The 24,830-nt window shown below is 52.4% G+C and overlaps 12 protein-coding genes; 7 read left to right on the forward strand and 5 right to left on the reverse strand.

Annotated features, from left to right (window-relative positions):
* Nucleotides 1-482: 482 nt before the first annotated feature.
* Nucleotides 483-1,067, forward strand: RCC_03896 (uncharacterized protein; the record flags this gene model as incomplete). XM_023769180.1 has 2 exons in its annotated part: nucleotides 483-878; nucleotides 942-1,067. 2 exons carry the CDS (start codon nucleotides 483-485, stop codon nucleotides 1,065-1,067), a joined length of 522 nt encoding a protein of 173 aa, XP_023624948.1.
* Nucleotides 1,068-1,858: 791 nt separating this feature from the next.
* RCC_03897 (uncharacterized protein) lies at nucleotides 1,859-2,050 on the forward strand (the record flags this gene model as incomplete). Its single annotated transcript, XM_023769181.1, has 1 exon — nucleotides 1,859-2,050. One exon carries the CDS (start codon nucleotides 1,859-1,861, stop codon nucleotides 2,048-2,050), a length of 192 nt encoding a protein of 63 aa, XP_023624949.1.
* An 87-nt stretch (nucleotides 2,051-2,137) lies between these two features.
* On the forward strand, nucleotides 2,138-2,515 carry RCC_03898 (uncharacterized protein; the record flags this gene model as incomplete). Its single annotated transcript, XM_023769182.1, has 1 exon — nucleotides 2,138-2,515. One exon carries the CDS (start codon nucleotides 2,138-2,140, stop codon nucleotides 2,513-2,515), a length of 378 nt encoding a protein of 125 aa, XP_023624950.1.
* Nucleotides 2,516-2,741: 226 nt separating this feature from the next.
* On the reverse strand, nucleotides 2,742-4,256 carry RCC_03899 (related to Dor1-like family protein; the record flags this gene model as incomplete). Its single annotated transcript, XM_023769183.1, has 1 exon — nucleotides 2,742-4,256. One exon carries the CDS (start codon nucleotides 4,254-4,256, stop codon nucleotides 2,742-2,744), a length of 1,515 nt encoding a protein of 504 aa, XP_023624951.1.
* An 803-nt stretch (nucleotides 4,257-5,059) lies between these two features.
* RCC_03900 (uncharacterized protein) lies at nucleotides 5,060-7,499 on the forward strand (the record flags this gene model as incomplete). XM_023769184.1 has 2 exons in its annotated part: nucleotides 5,060-5,756; nucleotides 5,821-7,499. The coding sequence occupies 2 exons, from the start codon at nucleotides 5,060-5,062 to the stop codon at nucleotides 7,497-7,499; spliced, it is 2,376 nt and encodes a 791-aa protein (XP_023624952.1).
* Nucleotides 7,500-7,980: 481 nt separating this feature from the next.
* On the forward strand, nucleotides 7,981-8,732 carry RCC_03901 (related to palI protein; the record flags this gene model as incomplete). XM_023769185.1 has 2 exons in its annotated part: nucleotides 7,981-8,174; nucleotides 8,228-8,732. 2 exons carry the CDS (start codon nucleotides 7,981-7,983, stop codon nucleotides 8,730-8,732), a joined length of 699 nt encoding a protein of 232 aa, XP_023624953.1.
* Nucleotides 8,733-9,044: 312 nt separating this feature from the next.
* RCC_03902 (uncharacterized protein) lies at nucleotides 9,045-9,623 on the reverse strand (the record flags this gene model as incomplete). Its single annotated transcript, XM_023769186.1, has 1 exon — nucleotides 9,045-9,623. The coding sequence occupies one exon, from the start codon at nucleotides 9,621-9,623 to the stop codon at nucleotides 9,045-9,047; it is 579 nt and encodes a 192-aa protein (XP_023624954.1).
* Nucleotides 9,624-9,865: 242 nt separating this feature from the next.
* On the reverse strand, nucleotides 9,866-11,429 carry RCC_03903 (uncharacterized protein; the record flags this gene model as incomplete). XM_023769187.1 has 4 exons in its annotated part: nucleotides 9,866-10,670; nucleotides 10,718-11,163; nucleotides 11,244-11,351; nucleotides 11,415-11,429. The coding sequence occupies 4 exons, from the start codon at nucleotides 11,427-11,429 to the stop codon at nucleotides 9,866-9,868; spliced, it is 1,374 nt and encodes a 457-aa protein (XP_023624955.1).
* An 809-nt stretch (nucleotides 11,430-12,238) lies between these two features.
* On the forward strand, nucleotides 12,239-15,352 carry RCC_03904 (uncharacterized protein; the record flags this gene model as incomplete). The annotated part of the gene is made up of 1 exon (XM_023769188.1): nucleotides 12,239-15,352. The coding sequence occupies one exon, from the start codon at nucleotides 12,239-12,241 to the stop codon at nucleotides 15,350-15,352; it is 3,114 nt and encodes a 1,037-aa protein (XP_023624956.1).
* A 252-nt stretch (nucleotides 15,353-15,604) lies between these two features.
* On the forward strand, nucleotides 15,605-17,536 carry RCC_03905 (related to class I alpha-mannosidase; the record flags this gene model as incomplete). XM_023769189.1 has 3 exons in its annotated part: nucleotides 15,605-16,044; nucleotides 16,098-17,345; nucleotides 17,404-17,536. 3 exons carry the CDS (start codon nucleotides 15,605-15,607, stop codon nucleotides 17,534-17,536), a joined length of 1,821 nt encoding a protein of 606 aa, XP_023624957.1.
* Nucleotides 17,537-18,424: 888 nt separating this feature from the next.
* RCC_03906 (related to sodium-calcium exchangers) lies at nucleotides 18,425-21,862 on the reverse strand (the record flags this gene model as incomplete). The annotated part of the gene is made up of 1 exon (XM_023769190.1): nucleotides 18,425-21,862. One exon carries the CDS (start codon nucleotides 21,860-21,862, stop codon nucleotides 18,425-18,427), a length of 3,438 nt encoding a protein of 1,145 aa, XP_023624958.1.
* Nucleotides 21,863-22,570: 708 nt separating this feature from the next.
* Nucleotides 22,571-24,782, reverse strand: RCC_03907 (uncharacterized protein; the record flags this gene model as incomplete). XM_023769191.1 has 5 exons in its annotated part: nucleotides 22,571-22,596; nucleotides 22,668-24,032; nucleotides 24,107-24,226; nucleotides 24,281-24,478; nucleotides 24,641-24,782. The coding sequence occupies 5 exons, from the start codon at nucleotides 24,780-24,782 to the stop codon at nucleotides 22,571-22,573; spliced, it is 1,851 nt and encodes a 616-aa protein (XP_023624959.1).
* Between the last annotated feature and the right edge of the window lie 48 nt (nucleotides 24,783-24,830).

Raw genomic sequence — 24,830 nt, forward strand, 5'->3', positions numbered from 1 at the left:
AGACTGTCTTGTGTCAAGGGAGTGAGTGTATGTGAGCTTTGCTCGACCATGCTATACACTGACATCTTCTACGTTGGATTCGACGCATTCTACGAGTCACAACAGTCTTTTCTCCGCGATCTCAACCGTCGCCAACTTCCTGGGGTTTGACTTTGGGGATGCCAAGTGAGCAGCGTTTACATGTGCTTAGATCGGACGTTGATCTGTAAGCCTTTCCGTAAACCGATCAGATCTGCTTGGATATGCCGCCATCCCGAGCGGGTCATCATACAGACTTCGAGCTGTTCTGATGTCCAGCGAAACTTCAACATGAGATTTGGCCGAGGCGATGTTGGACTCCAGCAAGGTGGAGACTCATTCTGGGAGTAGGCAAGATGGTATAAATCATCCACAATGTCTCGATGATTTATCTCCAGCAGCATCAACTTCCACATCCACAACAACAACCAACCAACCAACCAACTACCCCAACAACCGCAAATATGGTCGCCATCTCCAAGATCCTTTTCTTCGCTACCAGCGTCTGCGCTTCCGTCCTTCCCCGTGACGCCGCGACTGTCCAGAGCGACTTGAACACCATCAACGCCGATGTCATTGACCTCCGCAACACCGTGAACGGGTACAACGGCGGACTCTTCACTGCTCWCCCCGTCCAGCAGAAGGCCGAGACCCTCGCCAAGGCTATTGAGAAGGGTACCACCGACGCCAACGCCAGCGCCCCAGTCAGCGAGTCTGAGTCCGCCGCCATCGTTGCCTACATCACCGACACCCTTGAGCCAAACATCGACTCCACCCTCAAGGCTGTCGTCGCCAAGAAGCCCCAGTTCACCGCCGCCGGTGTCCAGGGAATTGTCAAGAGCGAGATTGCCAGCCTCCAGGTCAGTAATCTCAATGAGCAGTCCTATGTCCTCAAACGTCCAACTTGCTAACCTCCCTTTTAGACCGACACCAACGACTTCGGAAAGGCTCTCATCGCCAAGGCTGCCCCTGGCTCCAAGGCTTCCGGCCAGGCTGTCCTCGACAAGATCAACGGCGAGTTCGACGCTGCCCGCGCCGCTTACAACTAAGCGTGCCAGTGAGTGGTTGTTCGATTAGGATGGACATGGGAGTTGTTGCTTGTACATATGGCGCAACGAGGAAATTCAGAGACTCATAGCTTAGTTTKAGCTATGTAAACTTGAAAGTTGAAAGTTTTCGAAACAACCCGCTTGATCCATCATACCTTGATTCCACGTGTGCAAATGGTCATGTCTTTGGCTGTTTGCTTGCATTCCCTCGGAACTTGAACGTGGCAGCAGAACAGAATGCTGGGTCAATTGATAATGAAACGTGGGGAAGCCACGTTCCTGCTCTCTTTAGATTATCCATGGATACGTAGTCGACACTTAGCCTGCGGAACTCTTTTCTGGTGAGCCCCGTACTTTTTCGCAGGATCCAGCACTTCCCTTACATTTATTACCACACAACGAGCCCGAGCATACGCAAAGAATTTCGGCTCACCAGCAATATGGTTTCATCCGGGCATGCCGGGATGAAAATCATCACAATCTCCAGAGGCGTGAGCGGTCCAGTGGTGAAAAGTATCGTTCCCTTGACATTCAACCTGTGTTATTCAACCCAAGGTTGCAGCGAAATATAACATATCTTCCAAAAGCTACCATCGATCAAGCAACTTCACTACCATGTTAATCGAGAACGATGAAAATGACCAATGGCTATCGTATCCGCCTTTTGCCGTCACGCACAATGAGTTTCTCTCTCCCTCTCTCTTGGCCTCTCTTCTCTTCCAATAACAATAACATCCCAGCAGCTCCGAGGAACCTCTCAACTACTTTCCACCCTCAACTTTACAGCGAAAATGAAGTTCAACACCATCGTCCTCAGCCTTGGTGCTTTCTGCACCATCTCCCTCGCTGCCCCTATCGACGTCAAGGTAAGGCTTTCCTTCTCTAAACTTCCAGCAAGAAGAATGCTGACCGTGTGCTGTTCTTTTTCTCGTAGCCCGGTACTACTGGTGTGGCAGTCGCCAAGCCTGGCAACAACGGCGTGATCGGTGTCATCGACTTTCCCGGCTCTGAGACCAAGAGAGATACAATCGTGCCAGTCGTTCCTCTCGACAGCAACGTGGTCGAGGGCTATGGTCCCCTGGAGAAGAGAGATACTGGAGTTCCAGTCGTCCCTCTCGGCGGAGAGGTCATCGAGATCATCGATATTGTGGAGGAAGGCATCTCGAGCCCGGCTTGATACATGTCAACCTCTCTCTGTCGTACAAGGCTCATCTGTGGTATGTCTGCTCCCTGTGCTGAGATGTCGCCGCTTTGATATCATGGCGAGGCGTCGACTAAGCGCACGCTTTGATTTCTTTCGAGGCATTAACGGATTTTCAGATCTGCTGCTTGGCAGTGCCGTAGAAGGGAGCAACTCCGCATCAAGGATGGATTCGGGAATTTCTTTTGGGGGCTTTAGGCACTTGCAAGGATGGGAAGTACTTCAGATTATTATGCAGACACGGTGACGATGTAGCCAGGCTCTGTCCTAATGAATGTCAATGCTACACAATCATGTTTCATGAACTTCAGTGATACCCACTTCTCATCAGATCCGGCTCGATTTTGCTCTTCGACCATGTCCGATGCGATGCGCAGCAGGAAGTTGTGAACTTGACATACCATGCTTACGACATGGCATCAACCAGCACGGTAATGGTAACGGTCTGATTTCAGGTGTTCAATTTGCAACGACTATCCAGCTACCAGCGGAGTCGAGGTAGGAGAAGCAGATGACGGCGAGGTCACCTCCATACTGCTTTTCCTCAAGTTTCCACCTACACCACGTGCAAGTATCTCCAGCCTGCTKGCCTGTACGCGATGCTTCTTCATCACCTGAACCCACTCCAACTCCTGCTCATCTTTGGATTGCTGTTCGGCCAGGTCATCCTCCAGCAGAGCTATCATCATCCCAAACTCGGCTCCGAGCCTACCCAAGCTACCTGCGCAATACAATACCTGCGTGAGCAGGGATTCGCGAGTGGCTGTGTCGACCACGTTGGGAAGATATTCTCGTAGTGTATCTTCAAGCATGTCGACAAGGTGTAGCGCGAATGGAGAGACCGGAGGTGGAAGGGGTAACAAAGGGTCTTTGACAGTGCTGCTCGTGGATTTGTGTTCAGGCTCTGGCAGATTTGAAGGAAAGATGCTCTTGTACATGCTGAGGATGCCAAAACTCTGCTCGCGGTATATCTCAATGTACCGTTTCAGATACCTCTCGCTCTGGCTGCCTTGTGACGAGGAGGTGCTAGAGGCGGAGGGTTGTGCAGCCTTGCTGCTTGATTTGCTCTGATTTGCCCGCTGGACGGACTCTTGATCAGCCAAGTCACGCAATGGATCCAATGCCTCCAACGTCTTGTGTAGCATGTGTAGCCTACACACTAGGAACAACGAAGGCAATGATCCCTCATTGCTGCTTGCTGTGGGAATCAAAACTGAAGACTTTGTTGAAAGCAGACTAGGTTTCGTGACATGCTGATCATTTCCCGCCAGTTCTGGCGCAACTCGCCGTATAAGACCGACCGTACGCATGGCTGCTGCCRACTTTAAAGATGGACTTTGCAGCGAAGTGATTAGAATTGCAGCCAGGTTCTGCATCTCTGCTTCTGACTGTTCCGCGATCGTTCCCACCAGCTCTGATTGAGGATACAAGGCYCTCAATCGCTTGATGTGAGCGTGAACATCAAGTGCCGAGGAATAGGATGTCGTCGACGCTGTCCCCGAAGCCGCAGCAGCATTGCCCGCCTGCGCTGCCGTCACCGTGTTGGACAGTAGAGATGGCAGATCCAACACATCCGACACTCGATCCACATTCCGTGACAGCAATGCCGCCCGTTTCCTCCTGTCCAAGACCGCATTCTCGGTACTCCGGTCGTACTTTTGGGCAAAGTCGGCGGCCGCAGTCTCCAATGCTGGCAATTCACGGCCCAATGCCTCTGCTTGGGTGGCCAAGCGTGGGATGAGGGAGGAAAGATTGGCGAGATGTGTCGACGAGGAGATGACGGCCTTGTGGGAGCGTTTGGACAGGGCTTGGAGGCTGCGAAGATGCGATTGAGCGGATTGCAGCAGCGACGCCGGCTCGGAAGTGGTGAGGTCGTGGAAGGAGAGGGTGCTCAGACGGGAAAGATATGTCTGCGCCTCTCGTGGAGCCGGAGGATTGGAGGCATCGTCAAAGTACGGCGCCAGCAGCTCATACAGCGCATCCGCCATGGAGGATCATCTGAAAGAAGGTGGAGGACTGACGTGTCAGGTCATTCACTTTCCTTGTCCAAGGCCCTCACACGTGATACGACGGGAACGGGAGCGGGGCCGGACTTCAGCCCGGTAGAAGCTTCTTTGAGCAACACCCAACTTCGAGCAACACTCTTCTTTGGTACATGTCCAAGACATTTGACAACCGCATTCATCGCCTGAACAGATATCTCTGCCGTACTTGTAGTACACGCTCGCCAGAACAAATCCGCGGCAGAAACTTGGCTAGAATGAGTCGATCGGCTCGTACATAGGAAGTGGCCTCGAATTTTCAACTTCACCTAACTGATCCGAGAATGGATCGCCCATTGCACTGCGACGACATTGTCGTCAAAACAGCAGACCATACACAGCAGGGCGTTGTGGACCGGACCTATGGAGACACAGAATCACAYAACGCATATCCCGCTCGGACAGAGCCCGACCAAATCGTTCACGACCGGTCCATATCAAAGTCGGCCTTCCGACAGTTCATGAAGGACGGCGTGCCTCCAAAAGGATCGGTTTTGGTGCGCTGGCAAAATACTCCAACTGTGGAACTGATCCCAGCCTCGAAGCTCAAGTTGATCGATCGCTCGTTGCTCATAGGGGATATTGTGAAGCGACAATCATCTGATGCTATGAGCGGCGTTATCCTTAACACATTCACAAAATGTACACTACAGCCCATTTGTGATGTTACATTCCAAGGAAATCGGGTTCTCAAAGGACTTTTGCCACCTGGTACCTGGGACCCGAGCCACGACGCGCAATTCTGCATCATGCCGGGAGGGAGTCCTGCGCCGCTTGTTGATGTTCCAGCCTCCGAAGTCAATTACGCCGAAATGCCCACCGAAGAAGACCTGGTGATTTACGGAGACTGGGTTGGGCGAGTTGAATCGATCACTAATCTCATTCGTGTGCAATTGGCGGATAAGTGCGTCGTGGAAATCGGTGATGCGGCTGGCGAGCACGTCGAMGGCTCTGAGGGGACCTTCTCTGTTGGTGACATCGTAAAGTCGAAAAAGCCTGCACTTCGACTCGGATCCTGGATCTTTGGCAAGTACAATCCCAACACGCCGCCAGTGGGAACTGTGGTCAGCCTGCGCACTATCGGTGCTCATATTGAGTGGCTAGAACATAGGATCTACTCTGATCAAGTAGAGCCGCCGAATCTTTTGGAGGTATCAGAGCTGGAATCTTCACGATTTCAGGTGTATGACCGAACGAGACGACCACCACGCTCGTCTTTGTCTGACAATCCTACCCATCAAACTGTATCGAACTCGGAGCCAGATGTGCGACTCAACTTGCGAGTACGTTTCCGGGACATCTCCAAAGCTCAGCAGAAATATCCTGGCAATCCCTGGATTGAACGCGTCTCAACCTACGGCTACGACATGAACGTCTTTGATGTAACATCATTTCATACTTCAGTCACAGTTCAGTGGCAAAATCTCGAGATTACCCAAGAAGAAAGTGAGTTTTGTCTTCAAAGTGACAATCAAGATGACAACTTTAGCTAACATTTACCTATTGTAAGGTATCGACGTGGTCCCCGATACAAATATAGATGACGAGCACGATGCGTGGCCTGGCGAAATCGCACATACTCTAGGTATGCGTCCCATTGAAGGTGAACCGGACCCTCAATATGAAGAGCCCGAGCGCGTGGGCGTTGTACAGGCCGTCAACTCCACGGATCGGCTCGCTACGATTCTATGGTCGCCAGATGCGTTTGTGCACTACACGACAGCTAGCGAAGACGAGAGCGGACATGCCCATCTCGTGGCGCATTCCATTCCAGAATCATCTGGGAACTTGCAAGAGGTCAGCCTCTACGATATCAAAACGGCACCGGCGTTGAACGTGAGAAGAGGAGACATCGTTATGATTGACAATATGCTGCTCAATCCTCGGGTCGTGGATACGGAATCAACGCGCGACGCGAGCTGGCTTGGCGAGATAGTGGATACACTCCTAAATGGCCTGCTCGTCATTCGACTGGGCGCTTCACATAATGTGAGGGACGTAGCTCTTGATCGTGGACAGCTCTTAGTCGCGGTCCGCTCAGATGGCACAGCGCCATTGGACGAGTGGGATGAAAGCGAGGCAGAGGAGGATTTTGATTACGAAGAAGAAAGTGACTTGAATGACGAAGAATGGGAGATGGAGGATGGCGAAGCAGACGTCCGCTACGAGGATGAGTTTGGTGACCCGATGGATGAAGAAGAGGTGGAGAATGAGGATTGGGAGTCAGCCGATGAGGCTGGTGATGCAGAAATGTTCGATGCTCAAGAGCAGCAGACACCGCCCACACCTCATTCAAAGACAGATACGGGGAATGAGTCCGACAAGCACCATGCTACCACTTTCAAGGTGGCACGAGGGCCGCCTTCGTATCTGATTCTCGAAGAAGACGTGCCAGCGGACCATCATTTCGCACATGAGCCGCCAACAGAAACGCAGCTCCACTTGAAACGCACCATGAAAGAGCACAAGATTTTGAGAACATCCGCCGCCCTGCCAGAGGGCGTCTACATTCGGACTTGGGAGCGTCGGATGGACTTGCTTCGTATTCTGATAATCGGCCCAACAGAGACACCCTACGCACATGCGCCTTTTGTACTGGATATCTACTTGCCATCAGAGTTTCCCACCAAGCCACCAGCAGTCTTCTTCCACTCCTGGCCGGCACACGCACGAATAGGCGGAACTGGACGTGTCAACCCGAACCTCTACGAAGACGGCAAAGTCTGCCTTTCACTTCTCGGGACGTGGTCTGGGAACAGCGTGGAAGAATGGAATGCCTCTCGGAGTACCCTACTTCAAGTCGTGGTCTCGCTGCTCGGACTCGTACTAGTCCGCTCACCATATTACAACGAGGCTGGGTATGAAGCTCTGGTGGGGACGGAAGAGAACAAACGACCAAGCGCTTTGTACAGCGAACGTGTCTACCTCCGAGCGAAAGGCTTTCTGATATCTGCTTTATCACAGCCTGAGAGTACACCTGGACTGGCTGGATTACAAGACGTCATAAAGTGGATCTATCGCGATTCTCAAGGTCCGAGACTTCTTGATGTGACTATCAAGGACGTTGAGGCGGCTCTGGAAAACAGCCAAGGAGGTGCGGAGCTCGATGGACTTACGATCATGAGCAAGGGAGCTTGTACTTCACTCGCTCGGGTTCTTGAGACTTTGAAGGGAATGATGGATGTCTGAGGACGGAAGCGGATGTCAGACTCCAAGGGAATCTTGACCCGTGACTTTCTTTCTACCTACGAACTAGCATCCATGTTGAGGCCTCCGCAACATTGGAGCTATCCTTCGTTGAACCAGTGCATTTTTTCCGCTCATCTCTCCCTCCCAATCCCCTGTTGTGATGTCGAATATGAAGTCGCCGTGCTTGACGTGCTTGTCGCTCAAACACACGTGAAGTCACATTTTGTACCCCTGAAACCTTGATTCACTCGTTAGACAGCGAACACAAGCCAGACGTGGATCTTGCCTATCATTTTCGAAGACACTCACGCGACCCACGTCATATGGAACCTACGACATGCGGTTTCTCATCCTCATGGTATTTGATGTGCACTGCCATTTCGTGACAACACCTCTCTCTCTTAGTTTTCGCATTCACCTGCCTCTTCAACAACACCTCGGATTGACTAACCAACCAACCAATCAACCAACCACAAAAATCATGAAAGGCACCAATATCCACTGGATAGGAGTCTTCCTCCTCTTCACATCTTCCATTCTACTCCTCTTCGTCACCCTCTCCGCGCCAATCATCAACCATCTAGGCCTCCTTCGAATCCAGCTAGGAAACAGCACCAAAGCCCACGACTTCAACCTCGTCTTCGGGACATTTGGATACTGCACGCTCAACGCCATGTAAGTCTCCAACAAATCCAGTTCAGACCCAAATCGCTAACCGTAAAATCCAGGCCCAACGGGAACGATGTCTGTACAGGCCGTCATATAGGCTACGAACCCGCTGCTTTGATGGCGCGAATAGACAATACCGGCTTCGATTCTCTCTCAGGCGGAACTTCGGACGCTTTTACTCGGATCATGATTCTGCATCCTATTGCCTGCGGAGTGGCATTTATCGCTTTCTTGCTCTCCATGGGAGGTGGGATTATTGGATCATTAGCGGGAGCCCTCACAGCTTTTGTGGCGTGGATTTTGACGATTATCGTGCTTGCGACGGATTTTACGTTGTTTGGTGTTGTGAGGAATCATGTCAATCATGATGCGACGGATAGTGAGGCGTATTTCGGTTCGGCGATTTGGATGCTTGTGGCGAGTTTTATGATGCTTGGACTTGGGATGGCGATTTTGCTCTTTACTTGCTGTGTTGCTAGGCGAGAGCATAAGAAGAACAAGGTCGATACAGCGGGGAAGGAGACTCGGTCTGGGAGACGGAAGAAGAGGTTTGGGATCTTCTGAGAGCGGGAAGTGGGCGGGCATGCGAGATAATGATTGAGCGAGATGATCATTGAGCGAGATGATGATCAAGCGAGAGTCTGTGATTTTGGTGGAAATCTCCATGTGTATGAATTGATCTTACCATGTATGCTCCTCCCGTAACGAAAGCAAAGACTTGTTCCATTTTCTCTCACCTTGTACATCGCCTGCACCCGATATGGCAGCTCTTCGTAATATTCCAAGCACCTACCCGAATGAGCGACCTACTAATCATGACTCCCGATCCATTTGCGCCAGCAAATGATCGCCGAAGACGCTGGCACGGGTACCCTCCTAAGTTCCATCGTCCACGTAGACTGGCGATGAGCCGGGGGTTGGAGCAATGATCCGAGTGGTCGGTACAGGTTGCGGCACAGTGGCATAAGAACACCAACGCCCTCTTCCTGAGTAGAGACAGCCGGCGCAAGGTTTATTCCCGTCGCAGATAGAAGCGAGTACTTTGCATATCGTACACGTTATCTCCTGCACTCGAGTTGATAACGGGTATCGTTCCAAGTTTTGGCCTCCCATTGTCGTGGTACGCTGCGGGGAGTCTATGGCTTTGGAGACGCCGCGGGCTGAATCCCCGGACATGGAATCGTCTTCTGGCGGAGTGTTGCCACGCACAACAGAGGCTGGTCTGGGTAATTTGCTACCCTGGTTGGAGGCATGCTCCTCGTGGCGGTCTCTGCTGGGGGTTTTCCTTGAAGAATTGCGCGCAGGTGGTGATTCATAGTTCATACTGGTGGTTGACTTTGTCGGGACGGGGAGGTTCGTGGGCATCTCATGTTCTCGGGTCGTGTGGCCTGCTCGAGAGCGGGAGTTGGTGATGCGTTTTAAACAGTCCGATGGTGAGAGTTTGTCGCAGGCCATATTTGCTGATCTTGAAGGACTGAATTCGTGGAATAGAATCAGATGTCGATGTCTTTAGTTGTGATGAATATGTGGGTCGTTTGGTACGTGTTGTATCGATTGATGGGAAAAGATGAAGGTAACGACGCCGAGTTCATTACTGGGCTCCATTCGCTACTACCTTGAACTCTACATTTATCGTAGTCACTTCCTCTAGCTCTTCATTGTCATTTCCGTAATCATTAGTAAAGTTCATTAAACCATCAATACACGCTGCCTCGCAATCCTTTATCATCTTCCTCGGCTTTTGCAAGGTCTTCCTCGCCTGTTGAACTTTCGGTCTCAGCCTCATATTCGTTGGGCTCGTCACCCAGAGCATCGGCCTTGGTCCCATTTCCCATCCCACTCTCATGAGCCCAGCGCTGGATATCGTCCGAGGTAGCTGTTCGTGACGGCGCCTTTCCAATTGCAGATCTAGGACCGTGAGCACTCGCCGAATCAAAGTACTCGGTGTTTTCTTCGTCGCTGAGTTCGTGTGGCGTATTGGCACCCGAGGCCGTCCCGCCGCCATCTCTACCGGTGCGAAGATAACGTGCTACTGGTGGTCTCATGAGCAACTGTGTGGAAGACCGCTCTACTAAGGATACCTCATTCGGCTCTGTCGCTACACCGCTATCTGTGTCGGGATGAGATGCTTTCTCGTCACTCGTGGGTTGACTCTGTGCCGGCGATGGCAACTTCAACTCCGGCTGGGATTGCGAATTGTTCTGCCTGTGTCGCCGCGGATAACTATCATGATCATGATCGCAGCCTTCTGCACAACCTCCCCACTTGCGTGGAGGAATTGCAGGGCTACCCTGCGAGCCCGACAGAAAGCTCGAGAGGGTGTTCTTTCTGCGGGGATTCTCCTTGGCTTCCTGTATTCGCTTCTGTCGTCTAAGTTCTGACCATGTTCTGAGGTCATTCTGAAGGATGTACTTTGCACTCTCGGGATCTTTCTTCATCTGGATAAATTCRCAGTGGTTGATGTTACGCAAGTCCTCGAAGTATTCCACCGACCAGTGGTACCTGGAGGGTCAGAAGGAGAGCATTGGTGAGCGGCCTGGGATACATACCATTTCATTAAGAAAACTCGGGTCATCAAGCCATGAGTGACCAGCACACAGACGCTTGGAAAATCCGCCTCTCCGAACTGGCGCCAAAGCGACTCATTGAAGCCGGATATTCGATCGTACGCATCGGCCGCGCTCTCCCCGTTGGCTATTCGATAGAAGAAATGGCCATAGTCTGCCCTTTCCTGCCACATGCGTTCCATCTCCGCCGAACATGGCTGAAAGTTGCCAAAGTCTTGCTCCCGGATGCGAGGCTCTTCGTACACCTTGATCTTCTCCCGGCTGAAGGGCGAGGGAGCCGCCGAGGGGTCGTCGGGATCATCGCGGGCGGTCAACGTCCTCAGAATCCCCTCGGTCGTCTCTCGTGTTCGTCGATACGGGGAGGTGTAGATTTGCAGCGTGTCGTCGGGTCGGAGGAGAGAACGAAGGCGACGGCCGGCCTCCTCTGCCTATGGTGTCAGTCAGGCATGCTGGTACTACCGAAGCCATGAGCAGCTGTGCAAATCAATGCATGCAATTCTCGACGCACCTGCTGATGGCCCTCATCGGTGAGCTTCACGCGGTGGTCCGGGACGATTTGGTGAATCTCCTTGTTCTTGTTGCCTTCGGACTGGGCATGGCGGATGAGAATGATCAACTGCACCCCTCTCCATTAGTCCATGTCCGGTGATGTTCCCTCCCTACGTTGCCAGACACTCACCCGCGGTTTACCCATGGTGATTGTGGTTGTACCTTACTGTACGGAACACTCCCATGGCCCGCCCATATCAAACGTGAGCAATCGGATGGATCGACGCCGCTGCGTGCGTCACGCGTCACAACTCACGCTCCATACAATACTTCCCCACCCCGCGGACCGAACCCTAGCAATCAATTAAATCTTAATCAATTTAGCCGCCAGACCTCTGGTGTGCTCGTAGGGGTACTCCTACCAGTCRTAGTTCCTACCTTCTTTCACAACACCCATCATGCATCAATCTCACATCACATCCACACTGACGTCGACTTGCAAGGGTGGCTCAGTTCCCCTGGCTGCCATCTTCTGTGAGTGATACGCGCAACGCGGTGAGACGCTGCACACGGTATACAGCCGAAAGGACATCCTTGAGTACTCCTACCTCACCTATCGAACGGGGAGCCTTTCCCGCCCGCACATCCCTTTCAGAGTCTGATATCCCCTTACGATAAGGAGGCGGCCGTCCTATAGGCTATAAAACGTCTAGCATCCAAGTCGAGTCGATTCGCGCTAAGTAGTGCTTGTTCGAGCTTCATTCGGCATCTAGGCGTCTAGAGGCGGGGAAGTATCGTGGCGGGCGGGCCGGGCGTGTCGACGACCACCATGCGCAGATGGGAACTTACGACCTCGCCTCGCTCCTAGGTCAATCCTGGGTGACTTACGAGTACACACCGCTCATCCGCGAGGAGGCTCAATCCGAGCAATGCTATTTGTTCATATGATCGTCTGTTTGACCCAAGGGAGGAGTTCTTTCTTCCATCTCATACCTATCGTTCATTGAAGCTACCATGGAACAAGAACTGAACATAGACAAAGATCTGTTGGAGGGTCTGTGTGCGTTGCTGCACCTCGAACCTAATCGCATCAAGTTGAACGAAGCCTTTGTTCGCAATGGAGGTGACTCCTTGTTGGCCATTCGATTCAGCAACTTGATCCAGACTTTGGAGCACGTTCGTGTGGGTGCTGGTGCGATTCTACGAGCAAAGTGTCTCGGCACTCTCCTTGACAGGCGATCGTTGAGGGAGCTTACCACTGGATCGACTGTTCAGCCAGCCCAGGCTATTGGCCTGCTCGCAAAGTCCTCTGCTCAAGACGACATCGACGACAAGACGCTCGACCCCATTCAACGATTTCCAAAGGTGATTCCGACTATTGGCCTCCCTACGACCTTCATTCAAGCGGCTACCGCCCATTATACGCATCTCGTCCCAGGCGCAGCGGTTCAACATGTAACCCAATACTGCTACACTGATGCTCTGCCTCAGCTCAAGCAAGCCTTTGCGAAAGTAATGTCAAGCTACCAGGCTTTCAGACTCAAATTCAGGGTGGAAATCGACCCTCTACTGGTCAGAACATCACTAAAGGAGTCATTCGAGCTGAACTGGACTGAGCAGCATGTCGAATCTCCGGAAGAAGCGGACCTCGAGGAATCTCTCCGTGTATGGAGTGTGGAKGCATCTTCAGAGCCTGTTTTCCGCGTTGTAACACCTCGCGAAACCTCAACCGGCCGCAAGCTGAGTGTTGTGCATTGGTTCTGCCATCTCTCCTTGATGGATGGCAGGTCAATGGATATTCTCATGAGTCAAGTCGATGCATTAATGAGGAACCCGTCACCAGATATCAAATGCAACGATTGCACTTTTGATGTGGTCAAGGGCCTGGCAGACTACCACACACAACAAGAAGCTGCCGCAAAAGCGTTCTGGGCTACACGGGATGTGCCCTCGGGTTCGAGGAATCACCCGCTGTTACAGGCTCTGGGCACTCGAGTATCGTCGCGGGTKCGTATGAAGTCGATCGAGATCCACTACCCTGGTCACCTAAGAGAATTCCAATCGCGCACGGGGTTCACCTTCGAGATTCTTGTTCGAGCGGCGATGGGGCTGGTCCTCTCAAAGCTGCAAAGCAAATCAACAGTGCCCCTTATGTCGGTCAGCTCCCGAAGGTCACTGGCGGTCCCCGGTATTGAGGAGGCCATGGGAAGTTTCGCATCATCAATGGTTCTGAGTATCGATATCAACGAGAACGATACCGCCCATGACCTGCTAGAACAAGTCTTTAACAAAGTGCTTGAACTGGACGAAATGTCGTACTCTGATCCTTCAGACGGCTTCTCCTTGGGAGGACTTGTCGTGGTTTCCAGCGATCTCCGAGACCATTGTCCATGGTATTCTGGTGGCAAACAGACCGAAGTAATGTCTCCGAAGGAGACTCTGCCAACCCTATATGTCGGATCAAACGGCAGACTTCGCTTTTGCTACAATAGCGAATGGCGAACTCCCATGGAGATGCAAGTCATGGTAGATCTCTTCAAGACAGCATTGATCACTATCGGGATGGGAACAACTGGAGTTGGACAGTGTCTAAGGAATATGCTTCCTGTTTCCCAAAGGCAAAAGGTACTTGAATGGGGAAACTGCTTCGCGACCACGACGWCGCTGGAAGGTATAGATGATGATATTGTGTCATTGTTCCAGAAACAGGTCCAAGATCGAGGCGAAGAAGTAGCCGTGCAGTTTCGTGAACAGCTCATCAGCTACACAGACCTCGCGGAGAGWATTCGAACAGTCGGGCGTCGGCTCAAAGAGCTGCTGAAGCCTGGAAGCGTGGTTCTACTCCATGCAGATGGCTCAGTGAATTGGGTCGTTGCAATGTTTGCGGTTCTGTGGGCAGAGTGTGTCTTCTCGCCTCAGGGCGCAGCCATACCACATCAGCTGCGATCGCAGTACTACGCGATCGCCGATGCTCAAGCCTTCCTGGTGCCCCAGAAAGATACAGCTGCGTTGACTCCCGACGGCTGCAACTTGAGCTTATGCGTGGAGACAATTCTGCGGGACGCCAAAGAAGAAAAGGAGAGTAGCCGTGATGAGCTACATCGGAGACCAACGAAACCGCTGGCAGGGGCATACATCTGTTCCTCATCCGGCACTACAGGCAAACCAAAGGCAATACGGTGCGTGCATTCCGGAGTAGTCGGCGTTCTCAGCGACCCTATCGCTCGACTGAACGTCGTGCCAGGCCACCGTGTGGCACAGACTCTAGCACCTTCTTTTGATGGTGCTCTGCTGGAGACATTCTCTGCTCTTTGCTTCGGCGGTACATTGGTCTTGAAAGATCCATTGGAGCCGTTTGCACATATGCGAACGGTAGACTCACTATTCGTCACCCCTTCACTCGCCGCGGAGCTCAACCCGGAGGATTATCATCATCTCAAGAACATCTACATTGGCGCTGAAGTTTTGCCACAGACTACTGCGGATAGGTGGTCCGCGGGCAAAGCTATATGCAGGAATATTTACGGCCCGACTGAGTGCCATTTGGTGTCCACCGCTCAGACGATCAAGCCGGGAGAGCCAGTCACCATCGGAAAGCCATTCTCATCCACTCGAATATACATACTCGACGAGCAGGGACAATTGGTACCTCCGCTCGTTGCTGGTGAAATCTACGTCTCCGGGGTGCAAGTGTCGCTAGGCTACATTGGCCTCGAAGAAGAGACCAAGCTCCGCTTCGTCCCAGACACCATCTGGCCAAGTGATGGCGGCCGCATGTACAGAACTGGGGACTGGGGCTACTGGACTCTCGACGGACAAATCGCGTTCATCGGCCGGAATGACAGACAGATCAAGCTAGGTGGTTTCCGGATCGACCTCAACGATGTGCAAGCGAGACTGCAAAACGCCATTTCCTCGGACGCACGGGTTGTAGTTGTTGTGGTTGGAGATGTTCTCGGATGCGCGATATCCGGTGGGCACAATCTAAGTCCTGAGCAAGTCAAAGCTGTGGCAGAAGATTCTCTACCACCACAGCAAGTCCCAAAAGTCATTCGCTGTCTCGACGCGATACCAGTGTCCTCGTTTGGTAAAGTAGATTATCGAGCTGTTACGAAGCTCTTGAGTTAAATTAGGGATAGTTGTTGTCCAAATGTAAAGTATGTAACAACGCTTGACATGGTCTCTCTGCTCAGCCTTGTGCGAAGAATCAAAGATATGAGTTCGTCTWGTCTTTCGTATCTACCTTACATACCTATCCATAGATTGATCCACCGGGGAAGGTATGCCGAGTCAGCCAAGAAATCGCCTCGGCCAGGATCGCGTCAAACCTCCTTGACAAGCGCTTCATCATCAACATCAACTATTGACTTCGCGTCGGCCATGGCCGCGATGTTTTCATTCAATCGCATAGGGACGAGCATTTTCATCTTCACAATCCTGTTCATCGTCCTGCTCCACTTCAGGACATTCAGAACACAGCACCAACCTGCTGGCACTTCGATCCCCGCTGGAAGCATATACCGATTGCCTCCCAAGACCGACCCCAATAAATTCGATTGGGCTCGGCGGGAGCAGCGATATGCGGTCCAGCATTTCACCACGTTGCCTGCACCCTCGGGGCAGCATCTTCCTCAAGTGCAATATGCCTTCAACAAGACCGAATCCCGAACTGCTGAGCGGGAGCGCAAGCAACGACTTGCTCAGGTGAAGTTGACAATGGCTCGCTCATGGGCGGCATATCGAAAACATGCATGGTTATCTGATGAAGTTATGCCAATTACTGGAGGCAAGAAGAATAACTTTGGCGGTTGGGCTGCTACGTAGGTTTTGATCAGTCCAGCCCTGTTTCGACGTCACTCACATCATGTTGCAGCCTAGTAGATTCTCTGGATACCCTCTGGGTCATGGACATGAAGAAAGAGTTTGCCGAAGCGGTTGATAGTGTTGTGCAAATTGACTTCTCCACAACTTCACAAGAGACGGTCAACGTATTTGAGACGACTATCCGCTACTTGGGAGGCTTTCTCTCAGCATACGACCTCTCCGGAGACAAGCGACTTCTGGACAAAAGTCTTGAGCTGGCTGACATGCTGTATGCCGCCTTTGATACGCCGAATCGAATGCCAATCTCCCGTTGGGACTTTCACGCCGCCATCAGAGGAGAAGAGCAGTTTCCATCCGATCACGTAGTTCTGTCAGAGGTCGGATCTCTTACTTTGGAGTTCACTCGTTTGTCGCAAATCACTCACGATCCCAAATGGTATGATGCCGTGGCGCGTATCATGGACGTTCTCCAGGCCCAGCAGTATAAGTCTCTACTTCCAGGGCTGTGGCCCACCATTGTAAACAGCAGAGACATGGAATTCTTCTCTCAGGACTCTGGACAAGTCTACAGTCTCGCGGCGCTGAGTGATTCCTTGTACGAATACCTACCGAAAATGTATGCATTGCTCGGTGGCAGCACGCAGTACGCTCAAATGTACTTTGGAGCCATGGATGCCATCATTCAGTATTCTCTCTTCAGGCCTATGGTGAAAGAGAAGGACCAAAACATCCTCATCACGGGAGCATTGAGAGTGGAAGGTGGTGAGATCACTGTCCAGCCCGAACTCCAACATCTAGTCTGCTTCGCCGGCGGGATGTTCGCGCTTGCTGGCAAGCTCTTTTCCAACGACACCCATGTCGAGATTGGCAGCCAGCTGACGAATGGCTGCGTCTGGGCTTATGGAATTTCTCCCACGGGCATCATGCCGGAGAAGTCCAACGTCGTGGCCTGTGCGCGGGGCCAACCATGTGAATGGGATGAATCTCGATGGCATCAAGCGGTGTATAACGACCTCCCTTTCGACAATCGGAACACCAACGCCACTGAGACGATCAGAAGGCAAAGATTACCTGCTGGGATCTCTGCGGTCAACGATCCGAAGTATCTATTGCGGCCAGAGGCTATTGAGAGCGTCTTCATCATGTACAGGACTACAGGTGATAGGGCATTGCAAGATACAGCGTGGAAGATGTTCAGGAGTGTCTACGCACATACTCGCACGGATATTGCGCATGCGGCTATTGTTGATGTGTACAACAAGACGGCGCCAAAGGACGACAGTATGGAGAGTTTCTGGTGAGTAATCTTAAATTGGTCCTGTCATGCAGACGAGACTTTTGCTAACAGTGTACAGGACGGCCGAGACGCTCAAATACTATTATCTGATCTTCAGCGAGCCGGATGTCATCAGTTTGGACGACTTTGTATTCAATACGGAGGCGCATCCTTTGCGACGCATAGATTCGATCCGTGGTGGTGGCTGGTAATTGATCAGCTGATTAAGTCGCCTCACTTTGACGTTTTGAACTCTGCCAATCCAGAAGGTTATCCGCTATTAATCTTTGATACGCTTCTTTCGGGAATTCACACAAACGCGATCATCCAACTCGCCAGAGTGCATGATCTGAAGGACGTGAGGCTACAACAAGAGGCAGCACTCGACACAGTCCTCCGAATGCGGCCTGGATCAAACACTACTCGCAGCCTGGAATGACGAAGATGCCAGCCAACACATTCTATACGAGACGACGCTATTCTCAAGGACAGCCGAACAAACATAACCTAGACTAAGGAAGCTTCCAACTGGCCGCTAGAGCAAGTGAGAGATCACAACCAGGAAGTTGAATGACATTGCTGTAATGCATTTCGGAAGGGGAATCTTCAGGGAAAGGGTTCTGCACTGGTGTTCGGCACGGTCTGTCTCATGACTGCTCTGCCTGTTCACGATCTGATTGGGRTCAAGATGAATGAACCGACACAATATGAGACGCCGAGGCAGGGTATTATGATCATGATTAACATCCTTCAATTTTTGATGGTCCTATTCAGTGCGATAAGCTTTTAATATCGCCTCCGCAACTTGAGCAGTACAGTATAGACTGTGGTGTGACGGCTGGCATTTCGGCCGCAGCGCTTGTATACTGCTGGGACGACCACATAACATAGCCAGCAAGCGACTTACCAGTCTACCTACCATAAGCCAAAGTTCGGCGGACAACAACACGGCGATTCAATGCGATGCTTGGTAGTGTCGTAGGTCTCTTAGCATTCCTCTGATATGAAAGTCCTGTTCTATACAAAATCACAACCACCCAAGCAAAAAGAGGTATCATCCAATCTGCCAACCCAAAATAGAAAAACGAACGCGAATCCCATCACGCCCAACCCATAAACGCCTCAGCCTCGCCCAAAACCCCCGTGACCTCTATAACCACGTTGAAAATGGTAGACATGGTCCACAGCGCAATCAACGCCCATCCAATCTTCTTGGAAAGCACCCATTTATTCAACGGCACCGCAATTAACAACCCCACCAAAGTAACCAGTAACGTGATCCCGCTAACCACCAGTGTCTTACTGACTTCAATATGATAACTCTTGAATTTCAATCCTTTCTTGGGATGGCGATGCTGTCGTCTTTCCGCTCCGGTCAACATGATCCAGCTTCCACTCAGTCCAACTCCGAGGAGGATGTTCAACATGGGACCGCCGAAACAGGCGCTGAGTGCCATGACGGGATATCCTAGCTTGGCGACTGTGACATCCGCGACGAGATCGCCGAGGGAATTGCCAACGGCGAAAATGGTGAGGCCCATGATGGCGTGGGACATGTTGAGGATCACGGCCAGGGCTTTGAGCGCTCCGACGACTTGGGAGGCTATGGCGGATATCCATGCTATGGAGACCACGAAGCCGACGAGGGAGAGGATGATGCGGTAAGGATGAGGGCGGTGGAATGGGGTGGTCGTTAGTAATAGAGGGACCAAGAGAACGACAGAGATGAGCAAGCAGATGAGAGATGGACGGATCAACCAGCTTGGCGGTAGAGCGTCGGGTGCCTGGATGTAGATGGCTAGAAGGATGAAGATGGGCGCCGTGAAGAGTTGAATGATTGTAAGCCAGCGATTCCAGAGTTGTGGTTCTGCTTGCATGTCCGTGGCCTGGAGAGTTTGCGGCTCGGCCGAGATCATTGGTGAGCTCCAGTCACTACGATGGGATTCGGTGGCGGCAGCAACACTCGCAGAATTGCCATGACCAGCCAGTCCCCCAGAATTGACGCGGTGCGGATGGTGAACAGTTGGGCCGCCAGGTGTGGAGGGCGGATGGGCCGCATCATCCAGGAAGAACTCCGAATCGATCCCCTTAAGTGCCGCACCAATGCTCTGTGCACTTGTTGCGGATTCAAGACTGAAATCTCTCCTCGACGGCACAGTCCTGGCAGAGTCATAAGACAGATCCCTTCTTGTCATCTCATCGGAGCTCTCCCTTTCGCTCTCCACCACAGGTAGCGTTATTGTGAGACAAAACACACTAGGCGCGGCCACAATCCCGAGACACTTCTCCCACCACGTCTTCTCCGCCCAGTGGTAGATGGTGGGAAACAGCGTGCTGATGATGACGCCAGGTGGAGGGAAGAACCTGTACGGCCAGAACTTTGCGAGCTTACCCGGCCGTCTTACGACTTCTTGTTCGGCGCTCTGATCTGCCGGAATCGTTTCTGGCGAGCCTATTGTTTCGGCATCTGGCAGGCGAATGCTAGGCGCTCGATAGCTCACGGGCGAGCGAGTGCTCGCTGTCATGGAGGGCGAAGGATAATCCCGATAGGCTGGGAATGGACTTGTGCCACGAGATGAGGGAGGTGAACGACCGTGGTCTGGAATCTGAATCTTTGGCAGTCTGCCAGCGCGCGGCACGGGACTGGCGGCATCCTTCATCGACTCATCAGTGCCTTGACGGGAAAGGGGCTTTGAGATGAAATAGTCTCCCACTTGATGTGGCCCAGGAGACACCAATCCAGGTGGAACTAAAAGGTCAGAGGAACTTGAGCGGCTGTGATGGCTTCTGCCTGCCCGGCTGTCAAGGTCACCAGGAGGAGCCAACAGATCGGATGGCTGGTTCCTGCGACGAGCACTCGAAGTCGAGCGTTCCCTTTGAATCGGCGCATCCTTTCTCGGTGTTGCAGGTTCTAGTCGCACAGTCGGTGACACTGGCTGTCCCGAAGCGGATGGGACGCCGAGAAGTGACTGCGACCTAGATCTTTCCCCACTATCTTCACTTGCGACTTCGATGAGGTCACCTTGAGTTTGGATGGGACTCAGTCGCTGCAGCTTTCGGTTCACTCCCAAAGTCGCAGCATCATTCGCGCTGACTGCTCTCGTTCTCGCAGCGGGAGCGGAAATAGCGGACTGCCCTTCTAGCTCTGGCCGTACGAGCATGGGTGAGCTTTCATCCGTGACGAGAACCTCATAAGGCGGCCGTACTCCAGGATCGGTCTCCGAAGCCATGTGGTCCTGCTGTTGGTAGGTCGTGAAGGTAGGGTCGTCGGAAAAGCGCCGTGAGTGCATTGGGATCGTCTGGATGTTCCTAGACTTGTGCAGACTCTTCAACACGGCCTGAAATTCCAAGGCACCAACGAGGGAGGGCCGTACAGCCGAAACCGTGTTCTTCCTRGACCTGGATTGCTGAGGCCGCGTGAGACGCATATTGCTCGCCAGTTCACTCATCCAGCGATCTCGAGCTACCTCTTCTTCGTCCTCGTTTGTGGTAGCATCTTCAAAGGGTTCCTGTGCTCCATTTTCCAATGCGGACCAATCCTCGCGAGATACACCACGCGAAAAGCTCGGGCGCGGAGACGGCGCATCTTCTGGATCGTCATGGTAAGGCTCGTTCTCGCCTTCCAGTTCATCTGCGGGATGAAGAAAATGCCCTCTCGCTGCCGCGTCCTTTTCTCTTCTCCTTCTCCTCCTTCCAAGCCACCAATGCCACGCCACGACAAACGCCACGTAGAAAATGTAGTAGAGAACCATGGCAATGCACTCCCAAAAGTGCAATCTTCCGTCCAAGAGGAATACCATGCTGAACGCAGCTGCCACGATGAAGAAGCCCACATCTCGTACGAAGCTCTTCTTCGCGACATGGAAGGGCCGGATCAGAGCCATGCTGCCCGCCACAACAGCCGTGATAAAGCCGGCAGCACCGAACAATTCGCCCACGGCCAGACTGCCAGAGTTGGTGCTCATCGCCGCGAATGTGGAGAAGACGTCGGGGCTGCCGTTGCCAAAGGCCAAGAACGTGACACCTGCCATACTCTCGCTCATACCCAGAATGCCGGCAATGGTGTTCAAGTCTATGCAGAAGAAGTCACTTGCTGCAATGCCAATAGTGGAAAACAGCAAACCCAGCCATGCGATGAGGATCATGAATGCCACTGGCTGGAGGCGACCTGTCAGCCGGCAGTAGTAGAGATCCAGATAGGCAGTAAATCCACCCTCGTCTTCGGGACAGTGGGCATGGATGTAGGCGCATTTGTCCTCTGCCTTGTGCACCTGGCGACAAATGTCATCCTCGCTGGCCTGCGGGCCAATGTCATCGACGCCGAAGATGTGTAGCGGGGCATCGTAATTCAGACTCCTCCTGTTGATGTGCAGCTCTTGCGATTGTGTCGGTCCGTAGGTGTGGCTCAGCAGGGCATATGTCGCGAAACATGTCCCCAGGAAGCAGGTCAGGTAAAAGGCTCGTGCAGCTCGGTATTTGGCTCGTCTGGGCGCATTCGGCCTCGTTCGACGTGTGGTCATGCTCATTCGCGCGGACATGGTTGGCGGTGGATGCATGCGGCATGCTCGCGCGGAGAGGATAGATGATATGCTATTGAATAATGAAGTAAGGCTGCATTATCATCGTGGCTAGCTAAGCGGATTGGAAAATGAAGAGGCGAAATCGTGGGACGGCGCAAACCTGGCGCAGCAACAATTAGCGCTTGCACGGGCAAGTGAGCCTGTGAAGATATGTCTGGTAAGATAGAGCACACGATCAAGATCCAGATCTAGCTTCCAACGTGCGGCGAGGCGGGCGGCAAGCAGTGCCACGACAAATGACGTTGAATGAGCCGAAATCTCTCCTAGCTTGCAAAGCACTGTAATATACTGTACATATACTGTAAAACGCGCCAGCGCATGTCCGTAGCACGCGAAATGCCGCATGGGCAGCACATGGTTCATGCCGTGCCGTCTAGAAGGTCAAATTCAAAAGTCGATATGCATTGGGATCTGTCGTGCGCGACATCATGACAGCGGATAGCAGCACCAATGTCCGCGGGAGATCCACCGGAACCCACCTGGGGAGGCACGCTGCTTCTTGTGCGACTGCAGATTGTGTGATTTTGAACATCACCCATTTCATCAATGTGGCGAACAAAAGTTTGATATTGCATCGTGGCACGCAAGTCAGGCCGTAGTCGAGTGGCGTACCGAGACGCTTGTTTTGTCGATTATGAAATCGTCGCCATGCCCATCGTGGCGCAGTCAGCCCAAATTCCTTACATTGCCCCCTAAGCAACATCTCTCAGTATCCCGAAGAGCTAACAAGATGACATTTCATGTCAAACCACCACCGACTTACCAAACTCATCATCTTCTAGTCCTTCCGGAGCTCCCACCTCCCACGTGTGATCAATGATCTCGGCCAGCTGGACGTACTCGCCAGGACAATCAGGATCCTTGGCCCAGTACGCCTCTCGCGTAACCACCAGCTGTCTTTGCTTGATTCTGGATTCGTACACCAAGAAACCCCAGTACCATAGTATTCCCCAGAGCGGTGCGGTGATGCCAACGGTAGGGATGATATACCACGCGAATCCGGTGACGGAGCTGTGGAATGGCGATCCTCGCTGTGGCGGGATGAATGCTGCGATGAGCATGAAACCCGTTGCGAGTCCATAGATGATTGGATGAGCAGGAGAGAGCCATGGACGATACCGGCGGCGCTCCTGCCAGTGGAACTTCTCCTTTCGCATCTTGGTCAATATCAGGCCTATGCTGACCCAGAAGCCTAGCACCAAGATGATGGTGTAAGAGTAGAGCGAGACGAGCGCAAAGTAGGTCTTGCGAGGATCGGTAATGGCAGCGGTGACGGCCAGCAGAAAGACCGAAGTGAACCAGTGGAGTCCAAAGGCTGCCGTGGGCGCTTGTTCAATCTCGTCGCCCTGGGTAGATGCTCGGAACCACTGCTTGCAGAGAGCCCATGGAGTGCGGTATGAGGAGGCAATGTAGAGGGAAATGCCTCCCAATATACCCTCCTTGGCTATCTCCTGCTTCACTCGGGCGGCGGTAAAGGTCATCACCCAAAGATTTCCGAAAATCGAGACCGCGATGATGGCAGCCATGGCTCGCGTGGCACCCTGCGGGTCAGTCTCCCAGAGACCATCAAAGAAGCGAGTGGCCATATCCAGCGTGCCTGGGATATCACTCGCACCCTGAGGTATGATGTCGGCCTTGTCTACAACTAGAAGAAAGCTGATGTTGACGAGCAAGAACAGTACTCCGGCTGTGATCATCGCCAGAACTGTGTATTTCGGGAAATACCTTCTCGGACTCTTTGTTTCGGCCAGGACATAAAACGGTTGCTCGAAGCCACTGAATGCATAGAGACAGAGCACCAACGAGTTCGACCAAGAAGCGGCATCAGATCGCTGCGTCTTCCAAACATCCCGCGTAAAGTTATTCCGGGGCACATCTCCGGACCCACCAAACTTTCCTGCTGCTTTGGCGATTCCTAGACAGATTATTGCCAAGAGTAATCCGACTTTGAGGATTGCAAAGAGGTTGTTGATCCAGATGCCGAGTTTCCTGGAGACCATGTGTATCATAACAACTGCACTTAGTGCTGCGACGGCGATCCCGATGACTATACCTCGGTCTGGCACTTCCCCTGAGGACTTGTCGTAGTATCCTGATGCTATCAGGACTTGCAGGCCGAACGAGATGGCTGTGAAGCGAGGGACTTGAGGTTAGCTGGAAATCCTCGAGACAACAAAAGCCCTCGCACAGACCGATACTCACCATTGCCACTCAAGTTGTACATCAACACAAACATGATGGAAAACGAACATGTTGTCCGGATGTGTGGTAGTCGTAGTCGGGAGTTGGGAAACATGAACTCTAGGAAGTTCTTCTCCCCTCCTGAGACATTGTCAGCTTGTCAGAATGTTTGGAAAACTGCCACAAAAGACGAACCTGATCTGGGAACACCTCGTGGCTCGGCCTCGCCGCGAACTCGACGCTGGGGCATGGATAGGCTGCACTCCAGCCATGTATACAGGCCACACGTCGAGATCAGCGCTCCTAGTACCCAGAGAATTAACGCTCCTCCAACACATCCGGTTCCTGCCAGGATTGTGTGTGGTGTCAAGAAGATTCCTGAGCCGATGGTGCCTGAAGTTTAGCACAAGGAGATCAGCAGAGTCTCGGACATCAAAGACGGCAGACAACGACTTTGGAGCGCTTTCTCGTAGACCTCAGCATGTTATAGATGCCGCGAGGCTCCTTCGTGGGCATTGAAAGACGGCAACACATTCTGGCCTTGACTTTACTTACGATTGAGAGCAAGAGCAACGACAGTCCATTTCCCTATTTTGCTGCGCTCCTTGGGTGCATATTCGACTCTTTGATGATTCAGATCCACGGTTGTCGCTGGGAGAATGCCCAACAGAGCTTCTTCATTAGCGTTAAGAGGCATCGCGGCGAAGTTGGAAGTTGGAGTATCGATGAATGACTACCATCTCTG

Source organism: Ramularia collo-cygni (genome assembly GCF_900074925.1).
Source record: "Ramularia collo-cygni strain URUG2 genome assembly, contig: RCC_scaffold05, whole genome shotgun sequence".
NCBI lineage: Eukaryota > Fungi > Ascomycota > Dothideomycetes > Mycosphaerellales > Mycosphaerellaceae > Ramularia > Ramularia collo-cygni.